The following is a 22,928-nucleotide window of genomic DNA, read 5'->3' as shown; positions in this document are numbered from 1 at the left end:
GCACAGGGGACTTTGTGTGGAAGGGGGTGTCCAGAAAGAGTGCCCAGGAGGGCGATGCTTGAGCAAGCATGTGCCACAGAGGGAGAAGGGGCCCCACGAGGCCACTTGGGCTGCTCAAGTCTGTTAGCTGGCAAGGCTGGAGATGGGGAGCCTGTGAAAGTTCCCTGGGGTTGAGGTGAGGAAGGGGGGCTGCCGGGGTAGCTCCCAGGTGTGAGCGGGAGGAGCAGTTTGGGGCAGGAAGACAGACACTCCCAAGCGTGTGCTGGGCTTCGGGACGGGCTGCGGCGGGGGGTGGGGGCGGTGGGCAGTGGTGTGTGTTGCGGGGGCATAAGGGGCAAGGAGGGCTGAAGGACCACCTTGCAGCTCCCCCAGCTGGGCTGGGTGTCAGTGCAGAGAGGCACCACCCTGCTGTGCGCCTAGTACTTTTTCAAAACCCCAGCAGACTAGGATATTGGTTTGCACTTTAAGGGGTGGCTGTTTAGGACTTCAGCCAGCAAACCTGCCCCACTCCCACCTCCGTTCTTGTTTCTAGAAGGCCCTGGGATGTCCTTCAGAGGGGCTTCATCAGCCCGGGCTCCTGGGTGCTGAACCCCACATGCTCCTCCTTCCTCCTGACGCGGTGTCCCCAGCTCTGTGGCCCCTCCAGGGCCATCCCTGTGCAGGCCGGTCGGTGAGGAGTGCCGAGCCCAGAGAGAGCAGTCCCTGACAGGCAGGGCCCTGAGCGGGCAGCTCGAGGGGCTGGGCAGGGGCTTCCAAGTGGCCCCGACTGAGGGAAAGCCGGGCCAGGAGCCTTTCTCTCGATCCCGGACTTGGGCCCTGAAGCCCTCACTTCCTGGCCGCTGGCGCGACCGCCACTGGCAGGCCTGCCCAGCACCCAGCCCTTGGCCTGCTCTGCCCAGGGTGCCAGCAGACTGACAGATGGGCAGGTGGGCAGCGTGGCGGCACAGAGGGGGACAGGAGACTGTTCAGCACCTCACTAGGGCTGAGCGGGTTACCGCGAGCTGGCAGGAGGGCAGCAGAGGTGCTCTGGGAAGTGACCGACTGTGCCCACCTCTGACCGAGGTCCTCGGCTGGGGCCTGGAGGAGCCCCAGGACTCACCCCATGGCAGCCTGCTCCCCACACTCTCTGACCGCCTGCTGGCCCCCATCACGTCACCAGCCCTGCCCCTCCAGTCTTTTAGGGTAACTCCTCCAAGTCCCAGCTCAGTGTCCCTCCTGGCCGTCATCCGTAGGAGAGCCTGCTGAGCCCCTCCCAGCACCCAGCACATAATTATGCCTTTGTCATCCTCTCTGTCCCTCCCATGAGATGGGAGACTCCCTGGGGCCTCCCCAGGACCAGAAGGAGCGCGGCCACGGCTGCTGGCCTGTTCCAGGCTGCCTGGCAGTCGCCCCCACCCTGGCCCACCCCTGCTTCCCGTCCTGGCACTCACCTGAGCGGCCTGGCAGGTGGCTGTCTTGCAGCGCAGCCCCACGCTCCCAAAGCCAGGTGCGCCTGAGATGGGACCGAGGTGTCTGATTGAAGGGGGCCTCAGGCCAGAGCCATGGGGAGGGAACCGTGGTTTCTTCAGAGCCAGTGCCCAGAGCACAAAGGTGTGAGAGCTGGAATGGGCCCCGAGGCTTGGCCCAGGCCGCCTTGTGGCACCTCTCGAGCCCAGGCAGTTGCTGGGAGGGAAAAGATGAGAGCCTGGGCGAGGCCGCCTGTGTCACTGAGCACCCTCTGCCACGTGCTAGCGCCCGCCCTAGGTCCAGGGACAAGTGGGAGCGCCTGCCGACCAGGCCTCCCTGAGGTGGTCAGTCTTGTCATCATCCCCGCCCCCCAGGCCTCTGGGAGGTCTTTGCGTGGCAAACACAGAGCCCAGGGAAGCTGGATCCTCCCCTGCCGGTCACAGATCCTGTTGGAAATATTTGTTCTCTTGGGCTCCAGCCTGGAAGCCCTGGGTCTGCAAGACTGATTTTGTTCTGTCTGACCACCCTGCAGGGGAAGGTCTGGACCCTTCACCCTGCCCTGTGGACTATGAGGGTGACGGTGGGAGTGACTGGGGAATTATAACGGATGCCTACCACATCTCACAGACCTGGCTGGGAACAGAACCTGACAGGACTCCATTGGAGGTACTGCAGAGAGTTGGCTAAGAGCATGGACTTGGCCAGACTGCTGGACTCCTGCTGTGTGACCTTGGGGAGACTGCCTGAGTGCCTTGTGCCCCAGTGTCCTCATCTGAAAAGTGGGAACAATGAGAGCATCTACAACATAGGCTTGCAGGGGAGATTACATATGATGTACTTAGCACAGCACTGTCCCCAGTAATGACGCCATAAGAATTAATTACCTACTATCATCCTCCTCACCATCGCCACTGTCATCATCCATCACCATCATCACCATCATCACCATCACCACCACCACCACCACCACCACCACCATCACCAGCACCACCATCACAATCCTCCCCTATAGCTGGGCCATTTTCTGTGCAGCATCCCCCCAAAGTGGTGTTGAGCCTGGGCCCATGCAGACGCTGAAGGGCCCCGGGAGGGGGTCTGGTGCCTCCCAGAAAGCCCTCCCACAACCCCACCTGCCCTGTAACCCGTGCCCTTCTATGTCCTTGGCAGAGGAGCGAGGCAGCCCCACGAGCAGGGAGGCTCTCGGCAGTGGCCGTGAATCCCCACCAGACCCAGAACCAGGAGGCCCTGCAGTTACAGGCATCTGAGCTGCAACATTTTTAGGATGGGAATCTCTTCCCCAAAGGATTGCTTTAATTTAAAAACAGTGATGGGTGGCCCTTCTTTTTCTGACTCAGCTGGCTGTCTCTTCCTTAAGATTAAGCCTCGTCTCCTTGATGGAAACCAGAGCATCGCAAGTCAGTGCTGGGTCCCTGAGAAACCGTGAGCATTTGTGATGAGGCCCTGCGAGGCTTCTCAGGACTCTAAGGCATGGTCCCATCCCCCACTTGACCTGGTCTGCAGCTGGCCCTTGACATCCTAGTGTTGGGAAGAGGGGAAATCTACCCATGTTGATCCATCTCGTTAAGAGTCTAAGATGGGGGAATGGGCAGTGTCCTAGGAAGCCCCGTGTGAAGGGCAGCATGTGCAGTGTCCTGAGGTCCGTTCTTGTCTCAAGGTGGCGGCTCCCCATGGACACATGCCTGAGAAGCTGAGCCTTGCAGCTGTGAAGCACCTAGAAGCAGGTGTGCCCCCCCTCCGTTACCAATGCCCCCTCGCCCGCTGGCCCGTGCCGGGGTGAGGGGCTGGAGCCCAGTGCCTGGGACTCTCGAAAGCCTGCAGCCTGGGGCCTGGCTCTGCCACTGGAAGCAGCAGGCACTTGACATCTTTACATTTGTGACATGGAAGTTCTGGGGGGGACAGCTCTTCTCTGCTGGCTTTGGGCATAGGACGGCAGGGGAGGACAGCGGCAGGTGGAGTCGCACAGGGCGTCTCTGGGGCCATCCTCCCAGGTGGGGCCTCCTTTCCTAGCCCCCCGCCCCCAACCCCCCAGACAGACCCCTATCTTCTCACCAAGAGACGAGCAGGGGAAACCCGGACATGTCCAGCGCCACCTTGTGCCCAGGGGCCTGCTGGGCTCCCCTACCCCCGGCACCTCCCTGACCTCACACAGCACCCAGAGGCCTGCTGGGCTCCCCCTCCACCCAGGGGCCTGCTGGGCTCCCCACCCCCACAACGGCACCTCCCTGACCTCACACAGCTCCTGTGCAAGGTCACGTTACCCGACAACCTTGCCCAAGTTGTACTAAAGGTGGGGCTTCTGTTAGAGCATCGTGACAGCTCACAGGTAAACCGGGTCTGAGTTACCCCCACCTGCGGATACTTGAGGAAAACCTCTCCAAGCCTCAGAGGATGTTTTCTCCCCCTCTGGCCCCTGGGCCCCAAGCCCACCTCAGGGGCAGGCATGCTGGCCATGTCCAGAGGATCGGGTAGGCGTGTGGTAGCTCAGGGGACCTGAGTCCGGGGAGCAGCCCCCGGGGTTCCTTCTCATCACACCCCCTGGAGCGTGCCCCGCTGAGCACAGGCTGGGGCAGCCCTCACCCAGTGCTGGCTGAGACCCGGAGGACCCCAGGTCCCCAGAACCCTAACCCAGCACAAGACTGGGGGCCCCTGGATAGGATGGGAACTGGGATGGGGGACAAGGATGGGGCACAGGGATGGGGCAAGCAGGGCAGTCCTCCACCCCCAGCATTAAAGGCCTAAAGTTGCTTCCAACCTTTTGGCTCCCCACCCTGGGAAGGAATGGAGGCTGATGGTTTTATGCTACAGGGGGGCCACACCTCACCTCAGGATCACCTGCGGTCACCTGGGACTCCACCTCCACCCACAAGGCCCAGGGCCCATGTCCAAACCATGCCCCTGAGCTGTGTGTCCTGAGATGGGAAGGGGCCACAGCGGGGACTCCTATGGACTGGACGGTGGCCGTGTGTGGCGGTCGATGGCCCAGCCACGAGCTGGAATGTCCACAGGCAGCCTGTGGGGAGAGAAGGGTCCTTGGCCACTGGCTGGGCCTGACCTTTCTGCCCTGGTATTCATTTCGGGCCCAGGACTCAGGAACCCAAGCTAGTGGACTCTGCACCAGGGCTTCCGCTCAGGACACAGGATGCGGTGTCTGGTCGAGGTGGGAAGATGCCCGCTGCTGAGGCCCTGCTCCTGCCTGTGGCCGGGCAGCTGCTGGGCCGTGGATGTGGAGGGCCAAGGCTGGCATGTGGCCCCGCAGGGCTGTGTACCCAGTGGCGTCCTGCCCGAGGGACACCCACTGTGACGTGCGTGGTGGACATACCTCCAGACCAGACACCCCCAGCACAGTCCTGCCCCCCAGGGGCTCTGGCTTTTTGGCTCTTCTTCCCTCCCCGCTGCCCAAGGCTGCTGGGCAGGAGCACTATCTGGGCAGCCAGGTGTGGGAGGCACTCCCTCAGCAGTTAAGGACGGAGAGGGGACAGAGCTGGAGAGGGAGCAGGAGGGGGGACGGTCAGGTGACAGGGACGAAGGGTGTTCCCCCCGAACCGGGTGCCCCAATTCCATCAGGGACAGAGCACCACCCCCCAGACACTCCCAATCTACCAGGGGAGCAGGGCTGCGCTAGGACAGGCCCCCACAGCGCGCACTCTCTGAGCAAGGGTCCAGGTGGGTCCCCCGTGCAAGCCCAGAGCAAGCGTGGAAGCAGAGGATCCTGTGCTGGCAGAATCAGGCGGTTGTCCCGCAGCCTATCCTCGGGAGAAGCAATGAACTAACAGATGAGCCGCCTGAAGTCGGGTGCGTCCCGGGAAGACAGCCGCTGCGGGGCTCCCACCCTCCACACCTACCTGCCCGCCTCCCCGAGTCAGATGGGGGCACCTCCAGGGACGGTGGGCTTTGGGTTCTCTGCCCCCTAACCTCCTCAAGAGAAATTACATGGCACTTCCTTCCTCAAGGCCAACTGCACTGGGGACCCAGGACGGATCTGGGGCGGCCGGGTCGCGGCTGGGCCGGGCCAGCCCTGCCTCCCTCCCACCAAGAGGCCCAGGAGCAGCCGAGGAGGCCGCCTGAGCCCCAAGCCCGAGGCCCGGAAATGCCAGGAAGCAGGATGGGAGACAGCACTTTCTGCAGGAGCCTGGGGGTGGGAGGGTGGAGAAAAGCCTGTGTCCACAGCACTGGCCCCAGTGGCATGGGGGCTGACTCACTGTCCACCGCTGGCGGCCAGACCTGACCCCAGCTAAGGGCCAACATCCTGGGAGACCAACTGACTCAAGGAGCCCGTGCCGGGGTGGGGGTGGGGCGCGGGAGGAGACCCAAGCCCTGTGCGCACCCACCAGACTCTCAGAGCTAGAAAGTGAAGGGTCCAGAAACTAACACAGCATTGTACATTAACCATACTTCACTAAAAATTTAAAATATATGTAAAAAGCGGAGGGTCTTCCAGCAGAATTTCTGTAAATGAAATTGTGGGGAGGAGAGTCATGCTGAGATGGGAGTTAGAAATGCCGGACAAGATGTTTCTGGAAAAACTGTCTCAGAGTCGTGAGCAAGGAGAAGGAAATGAAGGGTGATGGCTTGGGAGCAGAGCCAGGAGGGCTGCAAACGAGCAGCGCAGGGTCCAGGAGACAGAGAGGGACATGAGGAGGGGGTGCTGCTCCTGGGAAGAGCAGGAAAGGCCGTTCCTGACCTGGGGGGACCATGCCCGCAGCCAGGGGGCTCCCTGACTTCCAGGCAGGGCTGGTGACAGGGCCCCCCCGTGAAGACCCCGTCAACACAAGCTTTGCCTCTGGAGAGCAGGGGCCGGAAGTCAGCGCCCTGCTGTCCATCCAGAGGCCAGAGGACCAGCCGCAGCCACTCCAGAGGCAGCCCCACGTGGCCCTCGCCTGTCCAGGGCAGAGGCCTGGTCCACAGGGCAGGCGCTCACATAAGGAGAGCACGTTCGAGGTGGGGAGGAGCCCCAGAGACAAGGGAAGTGGGACAGATGACACTCCACCTCGAGATGGGGCAACAGGATCAACCTGGACTGCTGTGTGTCCACGCAGATGGCAGCCCAGCTGGGGATGTGGCCCTGACACGCCACGTGAAGGCCCTCGCACTGGCTCCTCCTGGGGGTCTCAGCACAGCCGAGTGAGTCTGGGCTGCCCCGTGACTCGAGTCCACTCAGAGGACATGGAGGGAGGGGCTGTGTGAGTTTACGGTGGGAGCCTCCACAACGCATGTCTGGAGCCCTGGGCGGCCATGGGAGAGAGTGAGGCACCTGCCCTGGACACTGTGTGGCGGGGCCACCAGCAGCGGGAAGAGACACCCTCCAGCGAGCTGCGGGGCTCAGGGCCAGCAAGGGCGCCTCCCCAGAGCACGGCGAGACGGAACCAGCCCGCTAAGCCCCACCAACCCAGGGCCACAGGAGACCACAACATGTAAACTTGCTGCTTAAGCCCCCAAGTCTGTCACACAGCCAGACAGCCGTCGGGGTCGGGGGAGAACACGCGCGAGGCCTCCCTGGGGCAGCGAGGAAGATGTGGAGGAGGCGGGGAGGAAAATGCACATCTGATTTTCAAAAAGTAAAGAGAGCCGGTAGAGCGACTGCAGTGCCCAACAGAGTGGCGAGCACTTGGAACAACAGATTAACAGGCCAAAAAGCAGAGCAGACAGTGACCCGCACAACACGCACGCACCACGTGGGAGGGGAGTCACGTCGATCCGCCGCCACACCGCCTGCCGGTGCCAAGTCGTTTCTTTAGCTGTGTTTCATCTTTGACTTTCACCCATGGGCTGTTTCTAAGACTCATTCTTGGAGCAGAGTGATCTTTTTAAAAGGTTGAAACGAGTGGACTTTGAGTTCTGGGTGGAACCAGCAGCAGCCCCGGCTCCTACAGCAGCTGGGAGGCGCCCACCATGGAAATCACAGAGGCCGCTGCGCCGAAGGTCCCTGGAGTGGGAGCGGAGGTCCATGTGCTTCCCTCCCGGGGCGCAGCCTGAGGTGGGGGTCCCCGGGCCCAGAGGGAGGGGCTGGAGCTGCTCCAGCTGCTGTTCACGTGCTGAGCAGCCTGGGGTGAGGGGCTGCCCTGGCGGGAGTGAAATCTCCTGCCATCACCCTCCCCCTTGAGACAGAGACACCGGGAGCAGAGGGAGCCGGGCCCAGCTGAAGCTCCGAACCTGCCTGGAGGAGGAGGTGAAATCTCCACCTCGCTTGCCTAACGGGGGTGGGGCGGGGACCAAGGGACCCTCCTAGAGGAAAACAATGTTGTCTTCAGTCTCCACGGTTTCTTAAAAGGTTCATACTGTGTTTGGCACACAACAAAAAGTTATGAGGCAGCGTAACACGTGACAGAAAAGAAGAGGGAAAGAAGAGCGATATGTGTGAGATGGGAGACTGTGACCGAGACTCGGCATCTGTCCCTGAAACAGGACCACCAGGCATCCTGGAAGGGAAATGCACACCTGGAACACAAAACTGCCTGCAAGCAAAAACTCCGTTTTAAAAAATCCTGATAACACATTACAGGACCCCACGGAGGGGGGCGGCACGCGTGGGCGGCCAGGGAGCCCGGCGGAGGGCGCTCCTGCCCGCGCTCTGCCCCGCCCAAGTCCCAGCGCGCGGCTCTCCTGATGCTGCCTGACGTTTCCATGTGAAACACCCACTGGCTTTGGGGCCGAGAAAGCAGGAAGACAGGCCTCATGAACCCAAAACCACGCGGGCGGAGCATCGGCCTCAAGTCCACAAGGAGTGAAAGGTGAAAAGAACAAAGAGAAGGAAGAGGACGCAGTCATAGGGTGTAAAATGGATCAATTTGGAGTCCCTGAAAGGGAGGAGAGAGGACAGGAGAAAAACAATACTCAAAAAAGTAACGGCTGAGAACTTTCTAAACCTGGTGAAAGATTCAAGCCCACAGACAGGAGTTCCATACACGCCCAGAAGGTTAGGGTGAAAAACATTAATTGCAGCTGGGCGCAAACTGCTGCAAACCAAAGAAAGTCTTTGTGACAGGCAGAGAAAAAAAGATGTCACCTTCAAAGGAGCAAAAATAAGGATGAAAGTTGACTTTTTAACAAAACTCCTAGGAGCCAGAAGACAGTGGAATACCATCTTTTCAGTGCTGGGGGGAGGGCTGTACAAACTGCCCACTTGGGATTCCCCAAACCGAAATAAAGGCAAACGAAGTTCACTTTCAAACCAGCAAAAGCTGAGGGAATTCACTGTCAGCAGAGCCATAACCACAAAGACATGACAGCATGAAGAAACGCTAAGCAGCGCTGCACACGGAGGGCGAAGGGCGGGGGGCCTGCAGAGGGGTGGGCTGCCCTCAGCAGCGCCGGTGTCTTCTTTACACACAGGCTGGGGCAGGGAGGTGGCAGGTGGGGCGGACTGCTGTGGGGGCTGGCGGCCTGGGAGTGGTAAAGGTACCAACGGGCAGGATTAAATCCAGAGCACATATTATGATCTCTGGGGTGACACCTGAAAGAATCATACAGAAAGCTGCTACTAAAACACTAACAGAAGAGATGAAACAGAGTAATTTTAAAAATTGCTTAATCTGTCAGGGAGCAGCAAAGGAAGAATAAAGGTACAGAAACATATGAGACACACAGACAGTCAGCAGGATGGGAGACTTAAAATTAAAACCAACCCCATGCACAACCACCTTGAATGTAAGCAGACTGAACACCCTAATCAAAAGACAAGGGTCGGCTGGCTGGAGACACAAGACTCCACTGCATGACGGTTACATAAGATGTGCTTTAAGTGTAAAGACACATGGAGACTAAAAGTGAAAGGATGGAAGAGGTGTCACGTGACCCTAAGCAAAGCGGCGGTGGTACACCTGGGTTAACATCCAACAAGACAGACCTTCAGGCAAGAAGATACAAGGAGAGATAAAGAGAAATAGTTCATACTGATGAAAAGTTAATCCAACAGGAAGGCAAAAGAATCCTAAATGTGTAGGCATCAAATAACATAGTTCTAAAATACATACAGCAAAAACGACAGAAATAAAGGGAGAGATAAGCCCACAGGAACCATGGCTGGAAATGGTAACAAACCGGTAACAGCACAGGAGATGTGAGTGATGGGATCGAGCCATCTGACTCCATGTACACAAAACACTGGATCCAACAGCTGTCAGGGAGACTCCGTCCAGTGCACACAGAACGCTGCCCAGCATAAGTCGCGTGGTGTTCAGAGAGCACGTCTTCACAGATTGAAAAGGACTGGACTCACAATGTGTTCTCTGATGGACGCCCAGACCTGCCAGCCCAGATGAGTCTTCAGACAACACTGCCCCTGCAATCTCATGAGACCCTGAACAGAAATACCAGCCAAGCTGCTCCCACTCCTGACCCCTAGAAGCTGTGAGAGACAACAAATGTTCATTTATTATCATATATCAATACATTATATATGATAATATATGTTATAATTACTTATAATCATTTATTTCTTGCTCATTTTCCAGCTGCTGGAGTAACTTGTTACACAGCAACAGATAACTGACACATTCTCTAGCTTCTTGAGTTGGAAGCCCAGGTTACTGATTTCACACATTTCTTCTTTTCTGAGGCATGCATTGAAACTGGTAAAGTCCCCTCTGGGCATCAATTAAACGCAAAGAAAGTTGAAGGCAGGGAAGGCGGAGAACAGGAATCAGCAACACAGAAACACACAAAAGGAACTTGGCCAAGTGAGTTGTTTGAACAGTGGCTGTTGGAAAAGGTTAACAGAAAGCGCTGAGTCTCCAGCAAGAGGAAGGAAAACAGAGCAAAAGCTCCAACACCAGTAATGAGAAAGGAGACACTGTTACAGGTCGTAAGCGAGGAAGGGAGCATGAAGACAGCACAAGAGCTTCATGCTGATGGACCTGACACCTTGGATGGAGTGGAAACACTCACTGGAAGACACATTTACCAAAGCTGATGCAAAAAGAAACGAAGTCTGAAGCGTCCTACGTCCGTTAAAGAAACAGAATCAAAGATGTTTTCAAGACCAAGCCCACCCTTCACATCCAGCCAGCCACTCAGTGCAAGACACCAAGTCGCATGGACTCCGGGTGCCCTGGGGGAGGGCACAGGTCTGCGACAGGGGCTGCGGGGGCGGGGCGGGGTGGGGCGGCACCTGGGAAGGGTCCCTGGGCAGAGAGGGACGGAGGGGTGGAGGGACCTCCCGCTGCAGAGAGTCGAGTCGGTGGTGGAGGCCGGAGGCCGCCTGTGAGCAGGGTGGCAGGTGGGGAAGGGACACTCATTTGCAGACACCCAACACACGCTGTCACCCGGACAGGAGGGAAAAAGAGCCATGCAGCTGTTCACGGTTTTGTCCTTTTAATGTAGGTCACACCTTCCACAGCCCCAGGAGGCGACACTGTGAAGGCAGGAGCCGCTGGCCCATTTTCCAGGTGGGGAGATTTTCCATCCATACACGTGACACTCTGTCATTAGTATCTGTAAACCTTTTCAGATCCTTAATATTTCGTGTTAAAAAATATATTCTGAGGCTGGGATGCAGCCGGGCTGAGTGAAAGTCTTCCCCAGAGAGCCGGGCACCGATGGCTTCTGTTCAAGGTCGACCTCAACTTTAGTTTCATTACTTCATCCTGCAGCTTTCTGGCCTTGGGGGAAGGGAGGGGATGGGTGAGCCCAGGACTGGGACAGCCCGGAGCTGCCCTCCTGGAGGTGGGCCCCTGAGCACGCCTCCCCAACTCTGCTCACCCCATTGGCTGGGCCAGAAAACAGTAAAATGAGAATGTGGTGGGCCTCAGTGGGGAGGCGTGCCTCGGTGCAGGGACCTCCCCACCCCCAGGGAGGACCAGTCCTCCATCCTCTCCTCCCCTCCCCCTCCTCAGTTCTGTCTCGGGGGCATAACCTGGATCCCCACCTCCAGCCCAGGCACTGCCGAGGCTCCTCCCCAGCTCCTCCCCAACGGTGTGGGCCAAACTAACTCAGGGTGTGTGTCACTAGGACCAGGGGGACGTGTGCCACTCATGCTGGAAGCACCTGCTGGCCCGTTTCCTTCCTGTGGAAACCTGTGTTCTTCATGCACTGACCGCTCCTTTAAAAACACCGACTGTTCCCTGTGCCTGGGCCGTCGTGGAATGCCCCCTCCATCCAAGGATCATACCCTCAGACCCCATCTCCCCTGGAGACCCCTGGTCCTGCTGGCGCTCACGTCTGCCCCCTGGTCCCCCCGTCCTGGGAGGATGCACTCCGCCAGCTGCTCTCCGAGTCCCTGCCGTGCCCGCCCTGGTGAGGCTCCTCCGCCCTCGGTCCGGCCTCTGTGTGCGCCCCGCTCCCGCCCTGGACCCAAAGCCCACCAGGATGCTGAGCCGCTGTGTGGGCTCGGGGATGCTCCCTGACACTGCCGTGTTTCCTTGTGCATCTCCCCGGTGTCTCAGAGGCCAGGCCTCTCAGACTGTCCGTGCCACCTGTCCTGTCTGTTTTCCATCCTTCTTCTCATTTTTGTTCTACTTCCTGGGATTTTGCTCAACTTCATCCACTGATTTAAATTTTTTTTTAACTTTAAAGGAGTTTGGCTGTGTTTCCACTTGACCCTGGGAGTTCTCGGCCCACTGTCTGTGTTTGTAAAGGTTTATTTCTATCACTGCCCAGAGGACTTTCATTCTAGTTTTCATTTTGTTTCAGACAACATCTCCCCTTTTCTGGTTGGTCTGTTTGGTCTCTCCTTCACGTAGGGGCTCCCAGCAAAGCCGGGGTCTCCAGCTCCATTGCCCGGGGAAGAGGCACTGAGACAGGACTAGTTGCTGGGCCGGCCGCTCACTCAGGGTTCCGCGCTCCCGTCTCGGCCAGCTGACTTCTCCGGAGCCAGAGCCGGGCCCGGTCGGGGAACGGGAGCCGGGAAGCGGGAGCCAGAGCCCAGGGCGTGACGTGACTTCGTGCAGACTCTCCGGGCCTGTGTCTGTGGGTCCCAAGGAACGAGCCCTCCTCTCGGCCAGAGCGGGGACTGTGGGCGTGCTGCTGCCCCCCGGTGCTTCTGGAGAAACCCGACGCGGGTTTGCACCTCGGAAGAGCGCAGACGGGAGGGGAGCGCGGGCCAACGCAGCTGCTCGCGCGTCCGAGGCGGCGGCGAGGGGCTGGAGCGCAGGCCCCGGCTGCAGACCGCTCGGTGACCCTGGGCCGTCGCCGCATCACCTGCGGTCTCGGGCTTCTGACCGCGAGGTGAGGAGCCGCTGCCCTCCGCGCGGGCAGTGGTGACGGTGCGGGGCCGGCGCGGGAGCAGGCGCTGCGGACGGGCCAGCGCGCCTCCCACGGAGGTCAGTCTCCTTTGGGCCACAGGCTCCTCGTCTGGGTAACGGCGTCCCAGCTCCTTCCTTGGGAAGGGAACACAAGAGCCAGCACCCAGGTTCCATTTCAAAACCAATGTCAGGGTTAGGGTTAGCAGTACTCACACCCAGCAGAGCGGACGTCGTTACAGCTGGGAGCCCACACACAGTCGGCCTGGGGGCTCACTCCTGGTGCTGTACATTCTGTGGGTCTGGACAAATGTAGTGACACTGCCCATCAGGACAGCACCATACGCAGTGCTCTCATGGCCCCCAGACTCCTCCGTGTCCGCCGCCTCGCCCCTCCCCTCAGCCCTGGCAACCCCTGCTCATTTTACTGTCTCCGTAGGCTGACCCTCCCGAGAACGTCCCAGAGCTGGGGCCGGGCAGCAGGCAGCCTGTTCAGATGGGTTTCTTCTGCTCAGTAATAAGCATTTAAAGTTCTTCCGTGTCTTTCATGGCTTGGCAGCTCGTTTCTTTGTGTCTCTGAATAATATCCCATTGTCTGGATGGACCAAGGTTTATTCATCCGCCCACCTGCTGAAAACAGCCTGGTTGCTTCCACATTCTGTTAATTATGGATAAAGCTGCTGTAAATGTCTGTGTGCAGGTTTTTGTGTGGACGTGAGTTTTCAACTCCTTTGCGTAAATACCAAGGGATGCGATGGCTGGATGGATCACTCGCTAAGAGTATGTTTAGTTTTGTGAGAAACCATCACACTGTCTTCCATGGTGGCCGCACCGTTTCGCGTCCCCGCCCTCCCAGCGCTCGTTACTGACAGGGCCCCGGCTGCAGCCAGGTGTGGGTGGTGCCACCTCCTTGTGCTAATCCGCAGCTCCTAAGGCAGGCGTGCCTACTTAGTATCTGTGTGTCTCCTCTGGGAAGATGTCTGCTCAGATCTGTGGCCTGGTATTTAATTGGGTTGTTTTCTTTCTGTTGAGTTTTAAGAGTTCTTCGCATATTTTGGACAACAGTGCTTAACCAGATGTGTCTTCTGTAAATATTTTCTCCCCATCTGTGGCTGTCTTATTCTTGACAGTGTCTTTCACGAAGCAGAATTTGTACATTTTAATGAAGTTCAACCTGCCAATTTTTTCTTTCATGCCTTCATTTTCTGTGTAAAAAGTCATCACCCACTCAGGGTCATCTAGGTTCTCCCTCCGTCGTCTTCTAGAAGCTTCATGGTTTTGCATTTTACACGTAAGTCTGTGACCCACCTTCTCATAGCTTCACTGGGGTGTAACTGATACACAAGAAAACTATGCATACCCAGCGTATACAGTCTAAAAGGATGACGCACTTTGAGTTAATTTTTGTGACGCTGTCAGGTCGGTGTCTGGACTCACTTTGTGTGTGTGGCTGTGCAGGTGCCCCAGCGCCATGCGTTGAGAAGACTGTCTTTGCTCCATTTTGTTACCTTTGCTCCTTTGTCAAAGGTCAGCTGACTATATTTGTGTGGGTCCGTTTCTGGGCTCTCCGTTCTGTTCTATTGATCTATATTCGCCCAGACTTTCACTAACATGACTCGCGAGCTAAATGGAAAGTCTTGAAGTCGGGCGGGGCCCGCCCTCCGCCTCTGCTCCTCCCCTCCAGGGCTGCTCTGGCTGTTCCGAGTCTTCTGCATCTGTGCATAAGCTGGAACATCCGTTTGCCAATATCCACAAAGCCACGTGCTGTGAACCTACGTTGAATCTACACATCAGTCTGGGAAGAACTGACACCTTGGCACTCTTCCTACCCGTGAACATGGACTGTCTCTCCATTTATTTATTCTTCTTTGGTTTCTTTCGTTCAGTTTTGTAGTTTTCCTCATGTAGACTCTGTGCCCGTTCTGTTAGATCGACGCCTTGCACCGTTTTTTCGGTGCTGACATGCCACCTGCCCATCGCTGGCACGTGGGAGGTGATGGACCTCTCCAGGTGAACCCTGTGTCTTGCTGCCTTGCTGCAACTGCTTATCAGTTCCAGGATTTTTTTTTGGTCGATTTGTTGGGACTTTCTACACAGACAGTTGTGTCATTTAAAACAAAGCTGTATCTCCATCTTCTTGATTTGTATTTAATTTCCCTTTCTTGTTGCGTCGGCCAAGATGTCCAGCACGATGCTGAGGAGCAGCAGTGGGAGTGGACTCCTCCTCTTGCACCTGACCTTACAGGAAAGCTTCTGGCCTCTCACCACTCAGTGCGATGTTAGTGTGAGTCTCTGTGGACGCTCTTCAGGCTGAGGAGGCACCTCGCTGTCCCTGGTTTGCTGAGAGCTTTTGTCACAGGCTTTGATAACTGCTCTTTCTTCCTCTACTGATACAACCGCACGGTCGCTCTTCTTCAGCCTGTTGATGTAATGCTTTATTAAACTGGCTTTCAAGTGTGAGCCAGCCTTGCTTGCCTGGGATAAATTCCACTTGCTTATTGTACATAATTCTTTCCATACGTTGTTGGATTTGATCTGCTCGTATTTTGTTGAGGACTTTCGCATCTGTGTTCGTGAGAGAGACTGGTCTGGAGTCTTCCTCTCGTGTAACGCCCTGGGTTATGGTATCATGGTGATGCTGGCCTCATAGGATGAGCCACCAAGTGTTCCCTCTGCTTCTATTTTCGGAAGAGACTGAGGAGAGTTCATATGATTACTCCCTTAATTATCTGGTTGACTTCACCAGCGAACCTGCTGGGAGGTTATTAGTTATTGACTCAATTTCTTTAATACATATCCGTCTATTCAGATTGTGCGTTTCTCCTCGTGTGAGCTTTGGCAGGTAGCTTCTTTCAAGGAATTGGTCCATTTCATGTAGGGTATCAGGTCTGTGAGCACAGAGTTGTTCATGATGCCGGAGAAACTTCTGAGTCTACACTCTGAGCAGTGGGCTGAGACGTGGATGTCTAGAAGCCCCAGGAGATAGGGTTTTGGGTGTCTAAGAATGAGCTCACTCCCATGAACAGATCTGGAGAGAGTAAAGGTTCATCTGAAGCAGGTGAGACACTCTGGGCCGGAAGGAAAGCGTCTGAGAAGGGGGCGGAGTCTGATCAGGGTGGGGCCTCCGTGAAGTGAGCAGCCCCTGCCTGCGCTTCCCCCACCAACCCTCTGGCCCCAGGGGAGGGGACATTGTGCCGGGGCCCTTGACGAGCTGTGGGGGTGAGGCTGCCGCCTCCGGGGCTGCCTCGGTGCAGCCCAGCACAGCAGACCCAGGGCCCTGAGCCACCACCATCAGGGTGAGACAGTGAGCGGGGGGCCTGGGTGGTCGGGGAGAACAGGCAAGTCTTCCTGCAGCTGTGAGAGCCAGGGCACAGGGGCGTCGGGCTCGGCCAGAAGGGCCCATGGAGGCCTGGGCACTCTCGGGGGGGCGGGGGGGCCGACTGCGTCACTCAGGACTGGATGGTGTCTCCTCGGTCTCTGCACTGCTAGGTACCCCCGCACATTTCCCACACACAGCAGCTGCAGGCAGTGCGGTTCCCTTCAATTTTGAATAAAACCGAGCACCTTCAAGCCGAGCGGATGGGCACCTGCAGTCTCCAGGCCCTCACGGCCCCCCTCGCTCCCCCGACGGGCGCCAGCCCGCGGGACCCGCCTCTGGCCGCGAGGTGGCTGCGGGTGCCGCTGCGGCTCTTCTTCCCGGGTCTCCTCCCGGGGGGCGCTGGCAAAGCCAAGGGCGAAGGGCTAGTCGTGGGGCCTTTCCTATCCCAAGATGGGGGAGGAGCTTCCTCTCCCTCCTTTGGGCCAAACCGCAGTCCCAGGGCGTCACCAGCGGGCGGGACGCCTCTCCCCACCCCACCTGCGGACGCTGTTTTAAACGCTCCAAGCCCAGGTACCGTGTTACACGTTGAGGACGCTGTGCCGCACGAGGAGAAGGGGAGTCTTTGCATGTGAAACACACAGTTTTAATGAATCCTCAGATGGAAAGCAGGCACTGCACTGAGCAGGGCTTCGAACACACCCGCTCTGCTGGCACCAGGCCCCCGGGCTCTGGGCCCCTATTCTTTGATTTTAAATAGGAGCTCCGAGTGGCCCCGGAAGCCCTCGCTCAGAGCCGGGAGTGTGGCGGGAAGGGCGGCCAGGCCTCCAGCGTCAGGGACGTGTGGAGCCTGGTGTGTCCCCTGGCTGGGCTCCTGACCGCAGCCCCACCAGCCGCACATCTGTCTGGGTTTCTGCTCTGAGAATAAAGACTGAAAGACAGACCACAAATGTCCTCCACACAGCTCAGACCCTGGCCCTTAGGAAAGTCCAGGCCACGGTCCAGGGGTGTCCGTGGACAGACATGCTCTGCCGTGGGCTTTCTGAGGGCCCGCGAGGGCGATGTGGGCTCCCTGGGGACAGGTGAGAACATCTGAACGCCCTGGACCTCAGTTTAAATCACCCACGTGGCTGGGGCTAACCCAGCCTGCAGACCTGTGGCATTTCCCAAGTTCCGGGCCTAAGAGGGATGGCTGGCTCTGCCACCCACCTGTCACAGCACGAGGGCAGCTCCAGGCCCTCCGACCATGCTCAGGCTCAGCCCCCGGCAGGAGCAGGGGGCACTTCGCTGCGGTGGGGCAGGAAGGGAGGTGTGGGGAGGGGTGCGGGGCCCTCTCAGGCGCGGGAGCTCAGAGGTCACCCCACTGGAGTGCGGACACCGGATCAGCACGGTGGGAGTTGTCAGCACGGGGAAAGCAGGGCCTGCCAGGACCCCGAGCCGTGGGGCGGGGGGAGCTTCTCGGGACCAGGTGCGCACAGCGGGACGGGGTCACTGGACAGGGGCTGCAGTCGCAGCTCTGAGGGCAGGGAACAGGACTTTCCCACTCTTGGTCCGGCCCCCTCTCTCAGCCGCCTCCCGCTCAGACCAGCGGGGGCGGGGGCGGGGGTGGCTGGGCCCAGCAGAACTGAATCAGAACTCGTTACCGACCGCTTTCCTTGATTTGCGCGCAGTGATCTCTCTCTGCTTTGTCTCACTTTTCCAGGTGAATTCACCGGTTTTCTCATTCTCCATCAGATCCGTGGCAAAGGGAATTTTTGATGTCACCTGGAAAATGCAACAAGATGCTCAAGTATCCAAGAACACACAGCTGTTGACACCCCGTTGACCTCTGGGTGCAGCACAGGCAGACCACCGTGCCCCAGACACTGTGGTCACCAGCCCTCGGCCTGGGCTCACTGTCACCTGCTCCGGGCCCTGGGCTGGCCAGCTGATGGGGGACAAGGCCAGAGCTTGGGACACGGGGCAGAGTGGATGGTTCCTGCCGCAGCCCAGGTACCAGCACAACAGACAGAACACACCATCCAGGGCCCGAGCCTCTCACTCAGACCTGACTGTACCTCCTCACTAAGTCATGCCAACACGTCAGCGCTAACACCTGGCAGGAGAGAAGGCCTCGCAGTCAGAAAACCTGTAACAGAGACTCACGGGGCTTCGGTCAGTGACACGGCGAAGCAGCACAAATAAACTGAAAGTCTGCAACAGAGAGTTCAGCGCTGGCTTTTCAAGGCGTCTGTGATGCCAAGGGAAGACAGGTGCCTCCCGCATGTGCGTGGACACAGCCAGAGCTCAGCTGTGTCTGCTCACTAGCCCCCCAGCCCGCCTCAAAGGTGAGGGCAGGCCTCAGGGACCCCACGAGTGCCGGATGGCAGGTCCCAGACACGCCTGCCGCCCTGTGACTGCCCAGTGTCAACTACAGAACATTTTCTCCACCCTTCCCAGCAGCTGCGACAGGCATTACCGGCGGAGGAGGTGGCCGGGGAAGCTGACTGTGGACGGAGGGGGCAGCAGGAGACAGGGTGGAGGCTGACATGTTTTGGGATGCTCTCTGTAAGAATTCATAGACCACTTATTTAGAAAGTGACAAATTCCTTAAAACTTCTATAGCATTACATAAAATATGTTTAAGTTGCCCTACAAATGCTGGAAAATTCACTATTTCTGGCCTGCCCAGACTGAGCGGGTCTCACCGGATTTCTTCATCTGCTGCCTCAATGTCCGTCCTCCGTCTCCTGCAGATCCCCCCTCTCCCCAGCTCCCTTCCTACCGGGGTTGTCTCTGTAACCTTCGTCTCCCCTCCTCCCTCCTTGGGCCTGGGCTGCACCTGGATGTCCGGCAGGAGCTCCAGGCTCCCCTATGCAGACTCCCACCTCCGTGCGCTTCCCTCCAGACTGGCCCTGCTGCTGAGGGCGGAGGCCGGCCCACTGCTCTCATGCTCTGCTGGGGCGCCCTTATGAGGCCGGGGCTCAGTCCGCTCACCTGGGCTCCTCGGAACCTGTGTGGCCCCGGCCATCTGTCCCCTCCCACCCCAGGCACCTGGGACATGACTGGAAACATGGCAGGGCCCTCGAACGGCACCGCCACTGCTGCCGAGACCAGACCCTGGACCAGTCTGGGAACCAGGCTGACCCCTCCCCACCTCAGGGAGCCTGGGGCCTGTGCCTGTGTGTCTGCTCATGTGAAGGGAGGGGCGCACCCCTGGGGCATCTGAGAGCAGGATGGAGGGGGCTGGGGCAAGTGTGGGTGTGGGGAGCAGGCTGGGGGCCGGGGTACTGGACCGCCTACCAGGTCACCGCTAAGTGGATCAGCAGGGCAGGACCGTCTGTCTGCGTCATCAGCCTTGAGTCTTAGAAGGTGCTTAACACCGGGTGGCGGGGGGAGGAGGGGGAGCAGAAACCACCGGCCGACCTCTCCCCCCGCCCCAGGACACTGCCAGGCGGCAGATGCAGCAGAAGTAAAGCTGTCTGCAGACTGTCTGGGGGCAGGCCCACGTCCATTGACCAGGGTTCTCCTACTAAACAGATTCCAACAGGAGAAAGACAGACGCTAAATTCGGCAGGTGTCCTTTTAAAGCCAGACATTGAATCTTATTTTACTGTCACGAGGCGGAGGAGGGAGGAGGACAGTGCCGCCCCGAGCTCCATGTGCTGAGTGCCGAGCGCACGGTCATGCTCTTCAGGCCAGTGAGACGGACTCAGAGGTCACTGGCAAAGCTACTGGGCTCAGGGCCTCGTGAAGAAGGAAAATGCAATGCTTTGCAGAAAGCTGGTGTCGAGGGGCTCAGGACACAGCTACTGCCCCCGGCTCTGCAGGCAATGCCGAAACCCACCGAGGTGAGTCGTGAACATGCACGCGCCCGTGACCTGGCTGCTTCACTCCCACGAGACGGGCCACCGGAGGTGTGCCAAGAACACGCGTTTTCACTTTGATCGGCATTCTCCCGGAAGCGGAGGCCCCGCAGCAGAGACGGGAGCCGCCTCCCACGCCCAACTGGCCGGCCGCCTCCCCCGGGCAGGTGCCGGTGGCAACTCCTCGAAGCCTCTTTTCTGACTTGACCGCCTCGGGGGCTTCCTGTTCGGGCACTGCCCGTCCGACCCTCCACCCGTCTCTGCACTGGACTCTTTACTGTAAAAACTCTGTAGTTTTTCTTCATATTTTAGATGTTAACCTTCTGTCACAAACACACATCACAAATATTCTCCCGTATCTTTTGACTTTGATGATAGTATTTTTAGGCCACATGAAATACTTCAGTTTCATGAAGTAAAGATTTTCCATTTTTCATTTCAGAGTTTCTAAGTTTCCTATTTAACTTAGGAGGCTCTGTGCTGCGCCAAGTTATATAAATGTCCTTCAATTTCCACGCCACAAAACGTGGTAACTGGTCCCATGCAGCATTTCCACAAAACACACAGGATGGAAAGAGCTGCCTCCTGCGCACGCACCGCAGGCGTATTCTAAGCAGAACAAACCTCACGTGAAAGGAAGCAGCTCCACACGCCGCCCCAGGTGAGACCAAACACCGCGCCCCCTCCCCGTGCACGGCAGCCTGGCTCACCACGGCCAGGGGTTCGCAGACGGACGGATGCAAGCAAATGCAAACGTGGCCCATTCACACGAGGGAGTGTCACTTAGCCTTAAAAAGGAAGGAAACTGTGACACACGCTGCACTACAGACAAACCTGAGGCCACTATGCGCGGTGAAATGGGCCGGTCACAGAGGAACAAATGCTGTGTGCCCTCATTTACACGAGGTCCTAGAGGAGTCAAATCCGGGGACGGAAGGTAGAGTGGGGGCTGGGGCTGGGGAGGGGGACAAGCAGTCAGTGCTTCACGGGGACAGGGTGGGAGATGGGTGTGGCAGTGGTCACACGGGGACAGGTAAGACGGTGAGTTCCATGCTGCATGTATTTAACAGCCATCACCCAGCAGCTGCCACAATCGCCGTGACGTTCACATACGCCCCCCGAGTGGGCAGGGCCAGGAGGAGACGCCCTCTCTGGAGCCCCAGCAGCCTTGAGGCCGTGGTCTCTTGGGGTCCCCTGAACAGACCCTCTGTGCCCGGGCTGAGGGGCAGCCTCGCCGCCGTGAAGAGGCTGAGGGGACTCCCGGACTGGGCCTCGGGGGAAGGCGGAGGAGGTCTGCTCAGGTCGTGCGGCAAGGCCTGGACTGAGGCCCAGACCCAGGCCTCACACAGGCACCCTCCCCGGAGGCCCTGAGCCCACCACCCCAAGCCCCTCGCCTGTCCACCCGTGGTCAGCGCCCAGAGCAGGGGGCTGGGGAGTCGGGCACAGTGACAGCTGGCAACCGCAGGCCCCACGTGGCCAGCCCAGGGGCCTGAGGTGGGTGGGGCAGGGGTCTGGTGGGGTCAAGGGGCTGCCTGCAGAGTCCTGGCTGGCGGGCGCACGTGGCCGAGGAGCCCGTGCAGGTCGAGGTCTGGAGCTCCCACACCTGCTCTGAAGACACGGACGGGGGCGTGGCAGGCGAGGCCTCAGGCACTGTGGCAGGGAGAAGGCGGGCAGCAGGTAGGACCCGGGGCCCTAGAGGGGAGACTTCATTATGACAGCCTTGCTGGGCCAGGGCTGCAGACACAGAGGCTGCTCGTGAGAGAGCAGGGGTGCACGCCAGGATAGGCATGGTGGCGACTATCCACTGGAGAGGAGACGAGGCCTGGACGCCAGGACAGAGACGCCTTGGGGAGAGCGGGCGCAGAGAGAGGACAGACAAGGCCTCGGGAATGTCTGGGGGAGGGCGGGAGGAGCAGGCCAAGGCAGGACACGGACAGCTTCCTGGGGGAACAAGGTGGTCAGGGGGGCCCCAGGAGGGCATGGGGCAGCAACGCTCACTTCACAGTGATGCCCTGGCCTGGCCTGAACCCCCTGGGGGAGCTCCCAGGAGGCCAGGGGAGGGCACCGAGACTGCAGTGGGGTGGCCAGAGCCAGGGCGAGCTCAAGGTGCTGGGGGAGGGCCCCCTGGAGGCCTGTTTTCTGCCCGAGGTCACCTGCTGGCTACGTGACAGAGGCCGGCGGGCAGTCAGGCTTTGCGAGGCAGGGTGCCTCCTGCATCCATGAACCTGGATCCTGGCACCCCTCACCCCGGCCCTCGGGACACACGGGGCACTCAGGGCAGGGCCCCCGACGTACCAGGTTCCTCTGCAGGGGCGGGAACCTGCTGAGCTCCCTCCTCCTACTCCTCATCACCCGGGTCTGCTCCCTCCACTCCTGCAGCGCTCTCCGGTCCCTGCGGGAACACACGTGATGTTAGCATTTGGGTTAAGGGCAGCTGCACGCGAAGCTTTCAAGGATTTCTATCATTGTTTTGAGAGCTTCACACAAAAGCCCCAACTCCTGGCCCCTCGCCCCGAGGGCAGACTCGGGGATTCTGTGGGCTCTGAAGTGCACGCCCGGGCAGAGTGAGGCACACCTAAGCCCGTCCCGCGCTCCCCGAGGGAGGCCGAAGCCAAGCCAGGCCCCCCCCCAGCCCCCTGCCTGGTGAGGCACCAGGGTCCTTTCCAGGAAGGCCCGGCCAGGTCTCAGCCATGCGCTCAGCATCAAAGGCCATAGGTGGTCACTGGTCTGCACGTGGCCTGAGAAGGAGGCTGACTGTCCACTTCCTCTCAGGCGCCCGAGCTTCACCGAGAGTGTGAGCCTCGTCTCTCCTGCCCGGGCACCTGCAGCCGCACCGCTGGGCTCCGGCAGCAACCCCCGAGGGACTCACCCCCCACAAGACCAGGAAGTTTCTAGACTGAACAAAAAGCCCACGCCTGCTCTGGCTGTGCTTACGGCTCTGGGATGGGAGGGGGTCCTGGGAATCCTCATGGGGCCCAGGGCTCCACCCCCTCCCGCCTTGTGCTCTGGGTGCTGGAGGCCACCAGGCTTCCATCTGCCCATTTGAACCAACTCCTGTGTCTTCCACAAGATTCCAGCACTCAGCCGAGCCCTCTGTCACATCCCGGACCCTGGCCACCACCCCAG

The 22,928-nt window shown here is 58.9% G+C and overlaps 1 protein-coding gene across 1 annotated transcript in view; it reads right to left on the bottom strand.

The window, feature by feature from the left end:
* Positions 1 to 10,759: 10,759 nt before the first annotated feature.
* The window catches only part of LRRC27 (leucine rich repeat containing 27), a 31,417-nt gene continuing 19,248 nt past the window's right edge, over positions 10,760 to 22,928 (bottom strand). Inside the window, exons 9-11 of the mRNA XM_064488574.1 lie at positions 22,098 to 22,194; positions 17,605 to 17,721; positions 10,760 to 11,063 (exon numbers count right to left, since the gene is read on the bottom strand). Of these exons, the coding sequence (XP_064344644.1) occupies positions 10,917 to 11,063; positions 17,605 to 17,721; positions 22,098 to 22,194 (361 nt within the window). The 3' untranslated portion in view covers positions 10,760 to 10,916. The remainder of the gene's footprint in view (positions 11,064 to 17,604; positions 17,722 to 22,097; positions 22,195 to 22,928) is intronic.

Source organism: Camelus dromedarius, chromosome 8 (assembly GCF_036321535.1).
Source record: "Camelus dromedarius isolate mCamDro1 chromosome 8, mCamDro1.pat, whole genome shotgun sequence".
Classification (NCBI taxonomy): Eukaryota; Metazoa; Chordata; class Mammalia; order Artiodactyla; family Camelidae; genus Camelus; species Camelus dromedarius.
The sequence above is the reverse complement of the archived record's forward strand: the minus strand, read 5'-3'. Positions and strand labels throughout refer to the sequence as shown.